The sequence below is a fragment of the Lottia gigantea genome, assembly GCF_000327385.1.
Source record: "Lottia gigantea unplaced genomic scaffold LOTGIsca_97, whole genome shotgun sequence".
NCBI lineage: Eukaryota > Metazoa > Mollusca > Gastropoda > Lottiidae > Lottia > Lottia gigantea.
The window spans coordinates 631,877-651,922 of record NW_008711143.1 but is presented as its reverse complement, the minus strand read 5'-3'; the positions used below and the strand labels follow the sequence as shown (position 1 = coordinate 651,922).

Genomic DNA, 20,046 nt, shown 5'->3' with positions numbered 1-20,046 from the left:
TGTAGGAATTTTGTTTTTGATGAATGTAGTTTCGTTGTTGTAGGAATTTTGTTATTGATGAATATAGTTGTGTTGTAGGAATTTTGTTATTGATGAATGTAGTTGTGTTGTTGTAGTAGTGTTGTTATTAATGAATGTAGTTGTGTTGTTGTAGGGATTTTGCTATTGATGAATATAGTTTTGTTGTTGTTTTAGTGTTGTTACTAAGAATGAACTTTTGTTGTTCTGGTAATTTTGTTATTGATGAATATAGTTGTGTTGTTGTAGTAGTATTGTTTTTGATGAATGTAGTTGTGTTGTTGTAGTAGTGATGTTATTGATGAATGTAGTTGTGTTGTTGTAGGAATTTTGTTTTTGATGAATGTAGTTTCGTTGTTGTAGGAATTTTGTTATTGATGAATATAGTTGTGTTGTAGGAATTTTGTTATTGATGAATGTAGTTGTGTTGTTGTAGTAGTGTTGTTATTAATGAATGTAGTTGTGTTGTTGTAGGGATTTTGCTATTGATGAATATAGTTTTGTTGTTGTTTTAGTGTTGTTACTAAGAATGAACTTTTGTTGTTCTGGTAATTTTGTTATTGATGAATATAGTTGTGTTGTTGTAGTAGTGTTGTTTTTGATGAATGTAGTTTTGATGTTGTAGTAGTGATGTTATTGATGAATGAAGTTGTGTTGTTGTAGGAATTTTGTTTTTGATGAATGTAGTTTCGTTGTTGTAGGAGTTTTGTTATTGATGAATATAGTTGTGTTGTAGGAATTTTGTTATTGATGAATGTAGTTTTGTTGTTGCGGGAATGTTGTTATTGATGAATGCAGTTGTGTTGTTGTAGGAATTTTGTTATTGATGAATGTAGTTTTGCTGTCGTAGTAGTGTTGTTTTTGATGAATGTAGTTTTGTTGTTGCGGGAATGTTGTTATTGATGAATGCAGTTGTGTTGTTGTAAGAATTTTGTTATTGATGAATGTAGTTTTGCTGTCGTAGTAGTGTTGTTTTTGATGAATGTAGTTTTGTTGTTGCGGGAATGTTGTTATTGATGAATGCAGTTGTGTTGTTGTAGGAATTTTGTTATTGATGAATGTAGTTTTGCTGTCGTAGTAGTGTTGTTTTTGATGAATGTAGTTTTGTTGTTGTAGTAGTGTTGTTATTGATGAATGTAGTTTTGTTGTTGTAGTAATGTTGTTATCAGATTGGATCAATTTGCTTACTGATCAAATGAACGATTTGTCTATCACTAAATTATAAGCATTCCAAGATATTTATTGACAAACTCATTTCCTATGTATGTAACACAATAAATAAAGTTATTTCCTATAGAGGAAGATAATCAGGAAATGGTACACATCTGACGTATACCGCTGTTATGTCATTGCTATTTAACAGTACTTCAAAAAAGAAAACTTTTGTTCGCTGAATTTGAAAGCAAACGATGAAATATATGAAACATAGTGACAAGCTTTGACTGAAATAACTATTATCGTAACACGGAATGCAAAGGCTTTATGTTCAGATTAAGAAGTTCGTAATAGCTTGACATTGTGAAGATTAGCTCGGTTGTTTTATTATTTAACTTCAATTAATTTATTCAAAAAAAACGGTTAATAAGGCACTGTGTCAAATTCTAGGGTAGAGAGTTTACTGGAGATTATGTTTCAGTACAGTCATAAATTATAATATAATATCAGAGGTTTAAAACATGTCTTGAATATTATTAAACTGTACACCTGTACATTCGTTATCTACTCTCGGAGTATCTGGATCCTTTTCAAATTGTGTACTGTCATACTACTTAAAGATGCCACAAGGTGAAAACTTTGAATCGTCAAATTATAAGCTTTTACCAGCTGATAGAGGTTAATATTCGCTATCCAATACAATCAAACCCCTATAGACCATTGGTATTTGTCTATAATGTCAACGGTGGATTACCAATAAATAATCAGTATAGGTACTCTCCTAAAGGGGCACTGGCCTAGGTCACAAGTAGAAACTCGGGATTTCAGCATTTGAATACATCCATTTGATAAGAAATTACATACTCAGTTAATTAACACTTTATTATGTACTTTGTACCCTGATTACGATGCCGGGTTGCGGGTTAGGGAGGGTGTTGGTTTATTAAGGTTTATCTTCTACAGATTCCATAATGTTTTTGTATTTTTTTTAATTCTTGGTATTATGTAGCTCCTGATGGTTTGTTTGTCTTGACAATAAGAGTTCCACTTGTCTTCTTTTATTCAAGAGAGATTTTCAAGATCTGATGAAGGATAATATAAAAGAAATCATTTGTAGCTTTAAATCTTGACGTATCTTTGACAAAGATTAGGAAGGAGGGATAGAATTATGACACGTCTTTTGATACATATATTACTAATTGTATTGTAATGCTTATCAAATTCATATATTCAAATAAGTCACAAGTTACATAGCAATCTAGATTACGATTCACGGCATCGTATTTAAAATGTACTACATTTAATTTCACCAGATGGTTCAATATTCAATATAAATAAGTCGGATATCATTTTGAATTTTTACTTTTCAATTTGCGCTAGCTAAAATTGCATATTGACCTAACAGCACCGACCTGATAATTCTGATTAAGCCAAACCATTGACTGAAACGACAATGGGCAGTATTGTAAGGATTAAACTATAAAAGATTTATCTGAAAATAATATATGAAATCACTGGTGAAGTAAAAGATTAGATTCACGCAGGAAGATAATTGACTGGTATGAGTCATATGGATTATTAAGTACACTTATTAATCACTCGGAAGGATTAAATAAGAGGTCACAAGGTAATAGAATGGCAGAGTCACATGGAAGTAACAAATATTAAAGAGTCATATTGTAATTCAACTACTTATATTGATCTCACGGGAAAGTAAGAGGATTGTTTGAGTAATATTGGAGATTACCATCATACGAGCCACTTGGGGATAAAAAAAAGAGTCAAAGCAAAGATCACCGAAGTGTCGAAATCATTTGGGAAAATGAATATGGGAGTCATATGATGGAATGACATAATGGAGTCACATAAGGAAATAGCAGATGTGTACTCTGTTTGAGTCGAGTGAGCAGAAAATGAAATCTGGGAATCATTTGAAAAGAAAAGAGGCCACATAGAAAGATATTTGAAAAAATAAAATAAATTTCTTACTCAAATGGGAACATGAAAGGTTAAAGGAGTCACATGAAAGGTTTAAAACGTCACATGGAAGGTGAAAGAATAAAGGAGTCCGTCAAATGAAAAGTGTAAGAATTACACAGGGGTGACACGTGGGAAATAATATAAATAAGAAATATGAAAATAAAAGAAGTAAAGTATAAAATGTCAACTCTGAAGAGAATTATTGGTTTACAAAAGTCACACTTGCAACGAAATAAATTACGTCATGTCTACTCCAAGTCAAACAAGTTGTCGATAAAGTGGAACAATTACCCCTGTTGCATACTTAGCGTTATCTACGCAAAAGATGTGCAATTATCACTGAATTTTGAGCTTAAAGCAAAAAAATCAACATTCTGTATTTTAAGAACAACGATAAAAACCACGTTCAACTATTTTATATTTTTTCCTTTCAAAAATGTTCTTTTGATAAAGTAAATTATGTAAGTGATATGTAGTTTAAATAATAAAAACACAGAAACGTAGAAAAGTTTGAAAAGATAACAGCATAATGATGTAAAACATCAATACAGATCGGTTTTCAATATAGACACCTGTGGTGGATTGAATAAAGATGCCAGCTGAATGTTAAATTCAACATATGTTTGCGCTACCTGATGCCAAGTGTCAAATAATACTACTGACATAGGTAATCGTAAAGCAATGGTATAGCTACATTTTTTGCAGCAAGTGAAAGATATCAGCATTTGTTTTTCTAATAGGTTGAAAGTGAATCTGAGTAATGACGTATAAGATATCTGAGAAAGTGATTAGGAGTGAATGATACTGAAAATGACAAGTATTCCTGTTATTGCTTGTTTTGGCATTCTGATCATTATTACAACGATTTTCAGTTACGTTCTATTTGTATATCATACCTTACATTCTAGAATGGTTATATAAATCAAATGAGTTTGCATTTTAACAATAACTTTTTCACTAATTCATTTATACAATACATCTGTGTTTCGCAAATATTATATGAATTGTTCATTATTATATCATGAGTAAACAACTAATCTGATTTGGTGTGAAGTTGTCATGCCCGAGTTTGCTTGTTAGAATGATCCCATGTTTTAATAAAACCAACGATAAATGTTCCGCTGATTCTTGTTTCTAATACGAGAATAATTGGTCAACTATGTACATCAATAGCCAATAATATCCTACAGATTATTTTCCCCTGTCAGTTTTATGAGCCTCTGCTATGGGGGAAAACACGTTAACAATCATCCCATGTCAGGCCCACATCTAGTATATATTAACATTGCTATCCGATGTCAGGCTTGTATCTAATATCCACAGAACCAATCTGCTATCCGATGTCAGGCCCGCATCTAGTATATATTAACATTGAACCAATCTGCTATCCGATGTCAGACCTATATCTAATATCCATTGAACCAATCTGCTATCCGATGTCAGGCCTATATCTAATATCCATTAAACCAATCTGCTATCCGATGTCAGACCCGTAGCTAGTATCCATTGAACTAATCTGCTATTCGATGTCAGGTCTGTATCTAATATATATTGACCTTATCTGCTATCCGATGCCAAACCCATACCTAAAAATCTATTGACCCAATCTGCTATCCGATATCAGACCCGTATCTTATGTGTATTGACCCAATCTGTTACCCAATGCCCCCTCTCCTAAGAAAAGTTTGCCGATGAAGTAAAAAACGTTGTTGTACACGAGAAAGCAATAAGATGAAGCATGTCTTTTAGCTGTCAAATAATTGAACTCTCCCTACTAGCACCTTTCATACGCTACCCCTCGAGACCTTTATAGCTAGCCAAGGCATGTTTCAATGCTGAGAAGTAGGCTCGATGTTCTTTGGTTAATTTTTTGTTTGTTGAATGAGAATGATGTATTAGAATCTCATTCTCCTCTAAATGTATGACTACCCAAAATATCTAAATATATACTTTACAAGCAAGATAATTTATCACGACAGAATTACTTCCCATTTTCTGTTTAACAAAGGCAAAGGGAAGTAAACACTGTCGAGAATCTCAGTAGTCGTAATTTTACATTATCAGTATAGTTGATTCTGATGTGAGAATTAATCAGAAAATCACTATTTGATTAAAATGCAGTTTCGTTCTAGATTTTTCGTTTCATGTTTTTCTGCAGGTCACTACACCCCTACATCGCCCCCATTTCATTTGGATGTATACAAATATGAGAGCATGAAGCACAAGCTATTGATTATTTAAGTCCATCTTTTAATTAGTTTTTATATTTTCATGTGAAGGGTGTTTTACAGTCCCAATCAGATATACAAATTTCAAACAGGCTTTATTCATATCCACATGAAAAGGATTATTTAAGAGACATTTGTTTTTTTCAATATTTCCTAAGTATGTTCAGTGATTATAAACACCATTGATATGTATGGAGAAAATAATTGCAATCAATTTTAAAAAAAAACAAAACAACAATAGTCATGTATTTTCGACATTCATTACTTATTACAAATATAAACCTGTGAACGGGTACTATGTTCGGTAGACATATTATTTTCCCTTCCTCAACAGTAAAGCATCTCATACAATATGTTTCAGTGTTTCACATCAAATGATCATTTAAGGACGGTTTCAAAAGGGCTGATCAGATTTAAGATTTAATTTACATAAATCTAAAATAGAATTCACGGTTAATCCATAAAATTGAGAAATTAAAATGAATATAAAACGGCATTTGCTTCTTGAACAGACAAAGTATGCGTTCAAACGTAATTCAATGCTTACGAAATTACACACGCCTGTGATTTCTGAGCCCCCCGCGCCTTTGCTACAAACCGCGCAACTTGAAGTGCAGTTCCCATGGCAACTTTACTGTTTATGACTTCGCCATTAGCATTAAACTTTGAATTGGTATTTTTTGCATGTAATTGTCGACTGTACAAGGATTTGATGAGATCTCTGCTACCCCCGTCGTCAGGATCGGCTAGAACCATGTACGTTACAAGACCATCAACTGTACCAATTGCTACTTTAGTTCCATCACTGCTTCCTTTGATTACTTTAACTTCAGCTTGCGGTTTGAAGTTAGCAATAAGTTTCCCATCACTGATCCTGAAGACCCTAATCGTCCTGTGTCCGGAATGGTAATACAGTATGTATTTGTCGTCCTTGGTGAAGAGCACGTCCATGGAGAACACTCCTTCTGCAACTCTTGGTATAAGGGTTCGAATTGGTTTCCCATGTTTAGTATCGATGAGCTGTAAACCACCGCGACTTGGTGCATTAAATCCCATTTTACCATTCTGAGTTACCACTCCATTCCATTTACTGACTGATCTAATCAGCGTCTTCTTTTTCAAATCTAAAATGTTGGCTTTATCTGAGTCTATAACAGCGATCAGATTAGAGTCATGTGGTAGAGCAATCACATGGCTATAGTCTGTGAAGTTGCTATATTTTAGTTGTAAGTTATATACCAATGTACCAGTCAAAGCGTTATATACCCCCACAACATCACCACTTTTATCACTAGCCGGAACCACAAGGTGTACTTCGTCCTGGGACAAAACAGGTGGCCGAAATTTCTTTACATTATATTCAAACTTATATAACACCCCCACACTTGGTATTTCAAAACAGACACATGTACCTTTCCCAGACGGTGGTTTAGAAAATGTTAAGATCTTTTTATCGTCATCCATTTTCAATACATGTTGTACATCTCCAACAGGAAAAGACGTTAATGCCGTATCTCTCGAAAGTTCCCAAAGAACAGCGATACCAGACTCAACAGAAATAACGAACTTCCCGTCTTGGGTAATTACAGCATATGTTATAACAGCACCTCTTGAGTGGCACGTGTATGTTTTTTCTAGTCGTCCAGTCAACAAGCTCCACACTGCCACCATATTTCTAGTGGTGCTTACACACAGGTCCGCTTTGGAGGCAAGTTCCAGTGTTTCAATAGGTTTCTCTAATCTGTCAATTGGGTGAACATCTTCAAGAATTTTATCAAAGTTCCAGACTTTTATTGTCTTATCGATAGACGAAGATATGATTATATTACACCCAGAAAAGACTGGCGATAATGAAATGATACGTCCAAAATGTGCGTCTAATATTTTGACTAAGTTGCCCTGTTTTGCGTCCCATACATAAATATTCTTGCGCACAGTTGATACTACGAATTCGTTTAATCGTGTGAACACCACTTGACTTGTTAGTTGATTTTTCGACGGAATATTTCTGGCCCCTGGAGGAAGTTTTAAATCTCGTCTTGTCATAATCCGTAAGTCCCACAATTTGAATCCAGAAGCCACAGTGGCAATAAGATACTTTTCATCCCTTGACAGTGCAAGAGCAAACACACTGTCCTTATTATCCGATATAGTCTTAACGTATTTCCAAGTTTTGTCTGTCCGCTGATAAAGCACTATAGAATTGTCACTAATCTCTATACACGTATACAACATTTGTTTGTCTTTAGTAAGCACTATCGCACTATGAAATTCAAAAGCACTGAAAGAGTTGTTGTCTGATTCCAAAGCTAAATCAGTGGTGTCTTCCTTACCACTATTTACAATGACGTAATTTGCATCATTGGAGCACAAATCAACATGCAAAACTGGCATTTTCTGTTCTGAAGTGTTCATTGATATGAAAGTTCCGTCCATCATATACAAATACCAGGCTTTGTCTGTACATACTGCTATTTGAGTATTGGACAAATAAGTTCCTATGATAAATTCATTCTTCTCGAGCTTGCTAGCGGTTATGACTTTGTATTCGCCCGTCTTGATGGCACAGACTACTATATGGTTATTATTAGTGTTACTAACGGAATATTTATCATTAGGAGAAATATTAAGGTTCTGCATGATACCCTCTACTCCTGGGTTGATGTTTCTTATAATCTCTCCGGTATGAAAGTCCCAAATTATAATTTTGTTAGACACTGACACGAGGAATTTACCGTCTGAAGTTGTACCGATCCCAAATGGAGCAAATGGATGACCTTCAAGAGAAAACTGTAATGGCCCACTGGGTGTATGAAGACAGTGATACGCTGGTACAAGACCGCAGTCTGCTAAACCGTCGGTATCGCATTGCTCAATCAAAGCCTGAATCTTAGGATTCTGTCCGTAAAATGGAAGCAGTCGTCCTATAAGTTGTGGACCCAACATGTTGGGATGATGAATAAGAATTGAACTTGATAAACGGATAGTGTCAGCAATAAGCTTAACGTCATTATCATACTTGCCTTGCAGTAAATCTTGAAAGTCCCACAGTACGCTTTGAAGTGGCATGGAGCTTAATTTAGCGTGTAACCATTTATAGTTGAATAACACCTGATCATAGAGCTCATCATGTCGATGTGATCGAGGTAGGTGGTACGGAAGCTCACTGAGTTTACGAAGATTATGTCGTATAACTCTACCATCCTTATCAACAAATTTTAGTGGTTGTTGAGGTACCTTCCGATCTCCTTCTCCAGTTTTTTCATGCAAATTGAACCTCTGTCTGTGGAGCTCTGTGTATTCAAATGGTTTGGGGATACCGCCTCCCCACGTACCCAAAAAGTAATCTGAAAGATTCGAATGCATATCTCGTACAAAATTCAGATTCTTGAAATATCGCTCTTTGGCTGCGTCAATAAATTGACGATGATACCAACCAATGACATTTACGCCGTCCGCTTCTTTTTCACTGAGATAGCCAGGAAGATCATTGCGAATTCTCGTCCATAGCAAAGATGGAATCCGACGGACTGGTGGTAAGTGGTACTGGTACACATCATTCAGAACCTTATCATCCAAAGACAGTAAATCTTCCAATTCTGCTTCGGAAACTCCACTCTTGGTAGCAGTGATATATCCAAGAGCATGCGACACTAGGGTTTTCCCGTGTTTGGATTCAATTCTTTTAAAAAGCTCCATGATGCTGTCATGAATGGTAAATGACAGTGGTGTCATATTGGGCATCGTATAAGACTTCCATTTACAGATTTCATCAAACACTAACTTTACAAACAGCGGGAGGTTGCACTTGGATATGGCTTCATTCACGACGACCCATTGCTCTTCAGATACGTTGCGCTTGGCATCTTTCAGCCAGAGCTTCAGGATGGTACTACTTAGATTTTCTCCTAAAGGCAAAACTTCAACGTAGTTTTTCTCTTCCTCAATCATGGCTCTTAAATTGTTTAGAATGTTAAAATAATTTGGGAGTGTCGATAAAATCAGCCGTGTGTTTCGTGGAAGCGTTGTTGGAATCCATGTCAGCTGATGAGCACCGTCCGTACCAGACAGCTGATCTAAAGAGTCCAAGAAAATAACCAGTGGCATGTCCTCTCCTACCAGAGTCAGCAACTTCTTAAAGTGTTGTGTTAATGGAGCCAGCTCTGTTGGTATATCATTGCTGTTATTGCTGTACATTGCTGATAGTTGTTTACATAAGCTAGTCAAAAGCGGGTTGATGCTGGAACTTCTTGGTGTGGTTCCAAGGAATCGTATAATCACCATAGGTTCTACTTTAATATCAGGAAACCAGTCTCTTACCTGAAACAGATAGTGTTTTTTTTTCAAGTGTTTCGTTGTCTTTATATTGTCAAATGTTTTTTTTTTGTAACCAATCTCATTTTATCATTTTTCATCCTCAAGGAATCAATTCCTATGAAGAAAATTGAAAGCATGGCATTATGCTTCAGATTCCAAACATTCTCATAGCATAAAGATTTGAAGATACTCTTCAATTTATAAAATGCCCGTCTTGCTGTTTACCTAAACATTGGGTATGGAAATGAAAAACAATAGATCATTATATTACCTGACTGGCTCCCTTTGCCATGAGAGATGTTTTTCCACAGCCACTTTCCCCGTACAGAATGAATGGTTGGTTAGACTGATTGCTTCCATTGATATAATCTTTAATCTTCTCCACAACCTCTTCTCGGCCCTGGAACACTTTACAGAACTGTTGACAGGCATGAAGGTGCTGTAATGGTTCAGAGTACACCGGGTCATTGGCCAGTTTCTCATGTTTCGCCATAGAATTGTCTATAAGTCGCACTACATTGTGGTAGAAATGATCACAAAATTGGTTGAAATATTCTCCGTGAGATTCAGGATCGATTCCGTCTTTCCCGCACCATTCCACAGTAAATCTGAAATAACATCACAAAATGCCATCTTGACAAAAAATTTCTTAACCAGAATAGCCCTGAGTATGATTAACACATCATGTTGACGTCAATCAGTTGTAATTGAGTCTAATGCTTTCTGAAACTGTTTATTTTCTATAATCCTAAACATGACAACACTTTAATACCTTAAAGTCTAGAAAGTGAAATTCTCTTTATATTAACTTGTTCAAGTTATCTATTTAATTATATTATGCAATTATTGCATTAGCGAAGACAATTAAGTCTGCATTGCATGTGGTCTAAATTCCTGTTTCATTAATCTATTAAATAATAGTCGACAAGCCTGGCGGATATCACGTTGTCAGATAGAGAATTATGATATCACTTCACATGTAAACAATCTTATCAGAACATACTGAACAATTTCAAATAGAAAACCATTCATTGAATTGTAGGAAATTTTATAGAAACTCTATTAGGTTTAATCCGGAAAGGTATTATGTTTGGATATAATGGAAATATAAAATGGGGTAGCATTGGAATTGTAACTCAACTCAGATACAATGCATCAAATAACCAGAGACGAATTAAACATAACTCCTTTGCACTCCTGGCTGCAATTCTGACACAAATTGTCAGAGAAAATTAGCAGAGAAAGTGTCACAAAATGTGAAAATCTAAAAATCAGACACAGTTCATTTGGTGGACACACAAAACTACACACTGGCCCTTTAATGGTCATTTAACGCTTTGGATCACTTAATCGAATGTAATCATATCAATATCGTACCTTGCAACATTGCTAGCTGGCAGTTTCCTTGGTATTTTATCATCTCGTAACGATTTCAGAAACTTCTGAGCCTCCCCATCCAAATTTCTAGCAGCCAAATCAACGAACTTCCCAGCTAATCGTAGGAGTGTGACGTTTATATTAGAAATATCTCGGATATAAGCCAAGCAATGTTCATCTGCGTTTGGTGCTTTTAAGCATCCTCTAACTATTTCTCGTTCAGTCACTGAAAAAAACCAGTTTTGAATCTGTTAGTTACTACCTATTGTTTGAAATAAGGTCACAAACTGGACCTTTTGGGAAGGTTGTTGCATTAAAGGATTTAAAGCATTTAATCAATCTGGTATCGAATAACAATGTAATGAATGGAAGGTGTACTGTGAACCAGAGCTTGGATGTCCATAGTTCTAAAAACTCTTGGAATTGGGGTCTATGTTAAACCGCTTCAGAAGTACTAGAAGTGTACGAAAGTCGCATAATTGCAAAAATTTTCTTTTTCTATTTCTATATATTAACTTTAAAACGCAGATAATTCTGGACACACATGGATTTGAAGGCTCAAATTTCGACGATGACCAGATTACTGCGTTCTTACTGCTCTGCTACTTCGATGAAAAATTAGCTCAGAGTGTGTTTAAGTCGCCATATGCGTGGTATAAGCGTATAGGTAGGGGCAGGCGAATAAACACTTTTTTCAAGATCCTACCCTTTTCAAAGACACGTTCCCTAAGGCGATTTCCATGTTGATCACGAATATCTTGTATATTTTTCTAAAATTCGCCAGGGATCAGGGGGTTTACTTTGGACATATTCTGCAGCGCGTTGAAAGCGCCGTGATCGATTCTGCAGCGCGTTGAAAGCGCCATAGGATCGAGAAGGTCGTCAAACAAGCGTTGTAACGTCTCCTCGAGTGGTATAAAAGCGCAGTCCACGCATATGGCAAAGATGCTGTACAAACTTTAAAACGCAATATGGTCGCATAACTCACGATAACAGGTCGACTGTTTTTAAATTTGTCATCTTTAAGGGGCTTTTTCTTTAGTTTTCCTCACGTTTGACCGCGACTAGTATATTTCATGTCGCTGTAAAGATCGCAAATGGTCGCAACCCGGTGTGATGGGGCTATTAGCTAAAGTTTCAGAGCCTAAGGTATACGATTGGTCCAAAAATGGCATAAAAGTCCCTTTAAGGGTGTACGTACCTGACATGAAATAGTTATGCAGTTGTTCTCTGTCAATTCTTTTAGTTATAAAGAGAACTTGTGCTGATTTTCTGATGATTCTCTGAAGTTTACCAAATGTTTCCCACCATTGAGCCTGGTCTATTTCTTGTAACCTCTGAGATCTCTAAATAGGCAAAGACTGATATAAGCTACTATCGAAAATAGTCTAAATATATTATTGAAGCAAAGTTATAAGCGTAAGGGGTGGGGAATTTCTTTTTCTCTTTGTCATTAAGCCTGTGTAATATAAGTGCTTTGCTCAAAATGTTTCCTACGCCGGGTAGATAAGTTTATTCATTCAACAAGCTGGAATATGGTCATGTAAATGAATATTATATTTGTCCATCGGTAAGAGATTAAGGGTTCAAAATTTTACCTTATTGTTAAAGTTGGGTAATATTGAGCTGATAGGTTGTATCACGTAAACTGGTGGGACAGAATTATTGTCTCGTTTATACCATTCATCTAATAACTCTAATTCTGATGGTACATTCCTAGCACACTCTCTTAACATCTCAAACTCTCTAACTAGGACATGAGTTGGTAGTGGTCTGTAACCATATTTCTGACCCAGGAAAACCTACAAGATATTGATGTTAATAGTGTGAGTTCATAATGTCGGATTCGAAAAATTGTTCAATGTTCGCAGGTGATCGACAGCCCTAAGACAAAAATCGGAGAATGTGGCATACTTCGTGGAAACTTCCTGCAGGTGATCCCGACCATTTGTCGTAACCTAACGTAAAAATGCGAACTTTGCTAATATTAATATTTTGTAATTTATTTGTTTGCTGAAGACCATCCGAAATTTTTTTTTCCCTGTCTGACTTTAAATGCCCTTCTATAGCATGTTTGGTTTTGTATTGTAACACGTCCAGAAGACAGAAAGAGATATAGAACATTTAAATTCTCAGTAATACAATCTATATAAATGAGCGACAGAGATTCGATATTAAGGAAACGGATATTTCGGGAAATAATCTTTGCAATTTTCAAATTGTTTTTGTATCAATCCACACGATTTAGAACGATAATCCAATTGTTTCAAGCAGAATGTGTTTACTGAACTTTTTACATTAATAACAAAACATTTAATGATAATGAGTAATCGATTATTCTACTTATTCTAATTAAACGATCAGTAGACAGTTAATCGATATCCTAACCAATAAAAGCTTTTTCTATTTAATAACATTTTACCGTTTTCAAACCAATTTCAAATTATCCGAGACTGCAACGGAAGAAAATAATGCCAATGAAATGATCAAATAATGAAAGTTGATACGCGGCAGTAATAAGTTTAGACCACAGAACAATGGTAAAGTAGTTGGAATCTAATTGCTCTAACGATAATAAGGTATAATATTCAGCAAAGATCAATTTCCAATAAATAGAAAGCTATCGGTGTTCAATGGAGCATGCTGATAGTTCCTGGGTTTGACATACACCTTCTAGATCCTATGTTATACCAATGAGACTCTATTCAGTTGATTGCAGCTCGGTTCCAGGACGAGCCATTTTTGAGTTGTCAATTATTGGCTGTTGACGATCAGTTTAGAGTGTTTTTCTATAATGATGTTAATTCGTTTCATGCCACTGAAGTTTTTTGTGTCACCGAAGACATATTTATCCTATTTCGATATTTACATGTATATTTATCTATGTTTTAGCACAATACAGATATCGAGGCATTTCAATTCAGAATGTATTTTACTCTGTTTGAGTTGAACGAATTAAGAGTGAAATATTTTCTTTGTCATGTGAACAAATTAACAGTGAGTAAAGTGTTCAGATGTAATCATGTTCAGTATAAAGGGTTGAATGTATGTTGATGATTTCATTCGCGCTAAGACAAGCATACACTATACGTTGTACCTTTATTTGTGATAAAAGCAATTCAATTTTTTAAAAGGCTATATATTAGATGCCAAGGGATGCATTTTTTGATGTGTATTTTCACTGTAATTAGGTACTGGGTACCTGCATTTTTTAAAGGCCTTGAGATGCCAAGGAGTGCATTATTTGACTTGTAGTTGCACTATGTGAGGTACTGGGTACCGGATTTCTAAAAGGCCAAGGGAGGCCAAGGAGCGCATTTTTTGATGTATATTTGCACTGTTAAGAGGTACTGGGTACCTGCGTTTTGAAAGGCTAAGAAAGGCCACGGAGTGCATTTTTTGATGTATATTTGCACTGTTAAGAGGTACTGGGTGCCTGCATTCTGAAAGGCTAAGAAAGGCCACGGAGTGCATTTTTTGATGTATATTTGCTCTGTTAAGAGGTACTGGATGTCTGCGTTCTAAAAGGCTAAGAAAGGCCACGGAGTGCATTTTTTGATGTGTATTTGCACTGTTAAGAGGTACTGGGTGCCTGCGTTCTAAATGCTTTCAGATGTTTTTTTTTGAGTGTATTACTTGACATGTAGTTTCATGTATGAAGTTCGGGGTGTTTGAGTACCTAATTTGGGCTCGTATTTAAATAGTATATACATACAAACAAGGGTATAAAATACAACGAGTAAAGATTTAAATTAGATTTAAATTGACGATGATATAAGTGTTGTTATTATAGTGTGTATACATGTATTTAATGTTCAGCATTACTTCTGTGTGGGATTGATATTTATAGATATATAGACGTTCGCTCAACGCAAACTTTGTAGGGTCTCTTTGCATTACGCATGAGCACAGGTTTCTGAGTCAGTTTTTCCTGGGTGGCATTGAGATTCAATGATCAAAGGAGTCCCTGATGATATTAGTGCTGTATATATGATTATATATGTTTATTAAGATAGAATATATGTTATTCTGTAATAGATTTGTATATGGTTGGTGATTTATGTGATTGAATAAACGCGCAGTGTTTGTCTGTAGCCAATAGCAACATGTGTTATATTTGTGAGGGAGGAATACAAAGAATGTGAATTTGTGGCAAATCTAAAGTAAAAGTTAAATATGCTGCTAGCTTTTAGTTGTTTTTGTGTTGCTATGATCTGCGAAAAATTTTCAATTAAATATTTTTTTTTTCTGTCGAATATACTTACAACAAAATTAGGACCGACAGAAAGTCTTTGACAGTTATCTATCTCCTGCATACACAGCTGTACGGTCATATGATCATCAGTAGCTTCATCTCGTACTCCCCATCTCATATCAACAACCTACAAATAATATCATATAGATGCTTTGAATCGCAAAGTACCTTTATACAACGGCGTGTCACGTTATTATCGAGTAGGCCTTCAAAATAATCTCCATTTATCGGAAGTGACACTTAAGTCACTCATTCCATGATGTCATCTTGACTCTATAACCGTACACTGTCAAGAATGCTACAAAGGCTAATAAAGGGTTTTAGCTATTTGATAAATATCAATTGGTTGCTGAAGTTGTTTAAACATAGTAAACAATTGATTTGGTTTGAAGTAGAAAATAAACAAATAATTACAGATAGCATTGACAATGTTAGATTATGAACGGAACTGGTCATTGAACCAAACTGATAATAAGATCTCCCACGTCGCACTCTACAACACTCATTCCTAGATTTTATAGCATACTAGACATGGTGACAATGTCCGATATTCTGATATTAATAACGAACATTGTCGTAAATTCAGCTCGGACAAACAACAACGTTCTTTTTAACCATGCTGAGACGGGCTGATGAAAAGCCAATGCAAACGCCAAAGAACAAGCATGAACTAAAGAAGATGTTTTAGAAAGATTGTGATTGGAGGAAAAGGGTGTTATCATGAAGTTTGAATCTTTGATAATTATCTGACTTCTGAACTTGCATCAAAAAACAACTTAAACTACTGAGAAACTTTTACGGTTATCATTAAGAGCCTAAACGTGGAACTGGGTGCCTATAACTTGTTAATTGTTTGCTGACACACCCCACGGGTTGTGAGAAATATAAATGGAAATCCAGATGTATTTTATATTCTATTAAGTAGGTCAGTGGACAGTCGTCCTTCATTTATCATAAATTGACTTGAAATCAATATGTGGACCTATTCTTTATGACCTATTATAGTAATAGTATCTATATATTCAGATTCAGATTAAAATATAGATCTGGATGTTTCGTTCCATTGTTTTTCTTTTGACCCACAGAAAGATCTCTTTGACCAATTGACATGATGCAAGATCCGCGATTCCTTTGCAACAAAAACCTAAACACCAATACAGAATGTCTGTGATAGTGAATGCCATCTTGACTGATTGGACCACAGTCATCGTGGTTTGCGTAGAAATAAATGGTCGGGACCAATTGACTATCAAAGCATGATGTCGTGTAAATCAATAGCATTGTCTAAGTATCGCGAGGCCAGAATAACATTGTGACCAACTTGTACATCGTACCATTGTACCATCTGACATGGTTCTAACACCAACTGAAACGGTAGACTATGATGTCTAAACCAATGGGGCACGGAATTAAATTATTCACTTTACCTGAAACTCTAAGCCGTGGCGCTCTCTACAATATTCTTTTAACATCGGATAAACTTTTTCCATCAAACTATTTCTTTCTAGTGTTGTATCTGGAATTAAATTAAATGTATTAATACTATAAAGTAGATTTTGAATTCATTCTGTTAAAAATCAGAAAATTCAATGGCGATTGTTAAAAAACAATAAACAACATAAAATTATGTCAACGTCTTGAACGGCTTTAGTATCTGCTTTGTATATTTCCATCAGTACAAGAATGGAATGTTGCGTATCAACATGGATATTTCCAAAATGCTAGCCTCTGTTCTTTCCAACTTGGACTACTTTGATTCTTGTTTGTTTATAATACTTGCCAATGAAAGGACGATGAAATTGTCCGACTGAATTAACCCTCTTGTAAAAGATCTTCATCGATAATTAAAAAAATGAACACTACATTCAGACTATATATATATTTTTCAAAACGTACATGTTTCACCGCGTTCTAAACACTCCCAAAAATAATCTCAATATGCAGCGGACGTTCGTTTTCATATGCCAGTTCATGCCATTTCTATCATTGATAAAACCCAGATAGGTCTGGTTATTGTCTTATCAGAAAATAAACATATTATGCCGAGTCAATTGGTACTTCTTATCTCATTAATATAATGGTTTTTGCTATCATTGAAAACCTCATTGAAAATTAAAAGACACTGCATAATCAGAAAGAAACCATTACAGTGGTTCTCAATGCTTGTAGGTACACACCCAGCAAAAATACTGAGTCAACATGCTGCAAATACTACCTACTCAGTCAACATACTCCCAATACTACCTTCTGAGTCAACATACTCTCAATACTACCTACTGAGTCAACATACTCCCAATAATACCTACTGAGTCAACATACTCCCAATAATACCTACTGAGTCAACATACTCTCAATACTACCTACTGAGTCAACATACTCCCAATAATACCTACTGAGTCAACATACTCCCAATACTACCTACTGAGTCAACATACTCTCAATAATACCTACTGGGTCAACATACTTTCAATACTAACTACTGAGTCAACATACTCCCAATACTACCTACTGAGTCAACATACTCTCAATAATACCTACTGGGTCAAAATACTTTCAATACTACCTACTGAGTCAACATACTCTCAATAATACCTACTGGGTCAACATACTTTCAATACTAACCACTGAGTCAACATACTTTCAATACTAACTACTGAGTCAACATACTCCCAATACTACCTACTGAGTCAACATACTCTCAATAATACCTACTGAGTCAACATACTCCTAATACTACCTACTGAGTCAACATACTCTCAATAATACCTACTGAGTCAACATACTCCCAATAGTACTAACTACTGAGTCAACATACTCCAATACTACCTACTGAGTCAACATACTCCCAATAGTACTAACTACTGAGTCAACATACTCCCAATACTACCTACTGAGTCAACATACTCTCAATAATACCTACTGAGTCAACATACTCCCAATAATACCTACCGAGTCAACATACTCCCAATAGTACTAACTACTGAGTCAACATACTCCCAATAATACCTACTGGGTCAAATATTTCCAAAACTAATAGCTAAGTCACATGCTCTCAATACTCTGTACTGAGTCAAATGTCAAATTGAGTATTCCGACCACAGTTCTATCGTTTCATTTGACTGGAGAGCAACAAATATACAGTTTTATGGTGAACTTAACCAAAGTGTGCTTATATATAGTTTTTATCAGATGAACATTGTGTACAATAACTGAAAATTAATATTGATCTCAAACCAACTGTAAACAACCTCCTGGCAACTAGCACACCTGCATGGTACAGAAGGAACATTTACCCCTCTAGAAAACGGGTTGTATCCCAAATTGTACCTCAAATTTATATCTACCAAATTATAATATAAAATTTTTATACGTTTCTGTCCCGAAATAGTTTTCACCCCATTGAGTCTGCCCCCTGTTTGAATCCCAGCCACGTGAGTCTGGAGGTGTCACTGTTCGTGGCTTTAACTATATCTAATAAGCTTTAGTATCGCCTTAATTTTATCGGAAACCTCACTTTTATCCTCTTAAATATTCCATTCATCCAAATAAACAAACTAGCGATAAAATATCCAGCAGCAGATAAATATATAAAAAGGGTGAAAAGAATTTGAGTTTGCCGAAGATTCAGGATAGCGACCACGTCAACCAATTATCTAAAACTGCGAACGTCATCTATTTCATGACTTTCTGGTTAATTTACTGCAACGGATATCATATTTTGGCAACGCAGGATATTGTTTGAAGGTATAACATGAATAAAAGGTCAAATATCAATGTTACAAAATATATGTAACACATTAAACAGATATATTTTCAGATATTTTTTAGACATTTGTAACTATTGTAACTTGTTCGGATAATTAAGATGTTTTTGGGTAGTAATGAGGAAGTATCATTGGCGATGTTGGAGAGATGATCTCTTGAGTTTGACAAAAAATGTCTTTTGTCAATGACCAGTTCTATCAGGAGCCAGTCTCAACATTTAAAATCAAAGTGCACAAACATCAACAAATCCAGAAAACTATACAGGATAATGATACAAACATCCGGTAAAAATGCTTCTTTTGAATCCTGGGGAATCTGATAAATTGAGTCGACCTGAGCTCACCAACGTGAAATAGTTCACAACTGCCACCATGTTCTTTTCTAGTAAACATTAAATATTAGAGTCAAAAGTTCATTAGGAATCTGCGACCTTCGTGACCAGCTGATTGCAGTTGCCAGTATAGTTGGTCATCTTTCGACATCCCCAGCATGTCGACCGCTATAAATCGCCATTCGACTTGACAAAATTAATTTTATGAAATATCTTACCGGTAAATGTAGAACTTGTAAAAATTCTAACAATTCTGGAGCTTAATGGCGGCAAACTCTCTAAATGTCCCAAAAGAACCTTTCTAAGACGAAGTTTGGCCTCATCCTCAGCCACTGCAGACATGTCCGAAGTTTCTGTATCACAAACCTCTGATGTTTCGCTGATTTCAGTCTTCTCGGCCGTCATGTTTTCGCCGTGCAGTCTCCTATGTTCCTAATCCAGAAAAATTACATTTAAAACTTGATATATGTTGATAAACGTATGTATTGTCTCTTAATGGTAAATATGGAGAACCCAAACAACGATTACCATCCCATTTTAGATTTATTTTGCGCAAGATTCTATCGAATACAAATTGAATAGGTAGGGTTCGTAATAGTATGAAGGTATCATACATTTAT

At 35.4% G+C, this 20,046-nt stretch overlaps 1 protein-coding gene across 1 annotated transcript; it reads right to left on the bottom strand.

The window, feature by feature from the left end:
* Positions 1 to 5,924: 5,924 nt before the first annotated feature.
* LOTGIDRAFT_135306 (hypothetical protein) lies at positions 5,925 to 19,768 on the bottom strand (the record flags this gene model as incomplete). Its single annotated transcript, XM_009069004.1, has 8 exons — positions 5,925 to 9,701; positions 9,970 to 10,306; positions 11,076 to 11,301; positions 12,277 to 12,421; positions 12,674 to 12,877; positions 15,341 to 15,457; positions 16,758 to 16,846; positions 19,645 to 19,768. The coding sequence occupies 8 exons, from the start codon at positions 19,766 to 19,768 to the stop codon at positions 5,925 to 5,927; spliced, it is 5,019 nt and encodes a 1,672-aa protein (XP_009067252.1).
* Between the last annotated feature and the right edge of the window lie 278 nt (positions 19,769 to 20,046).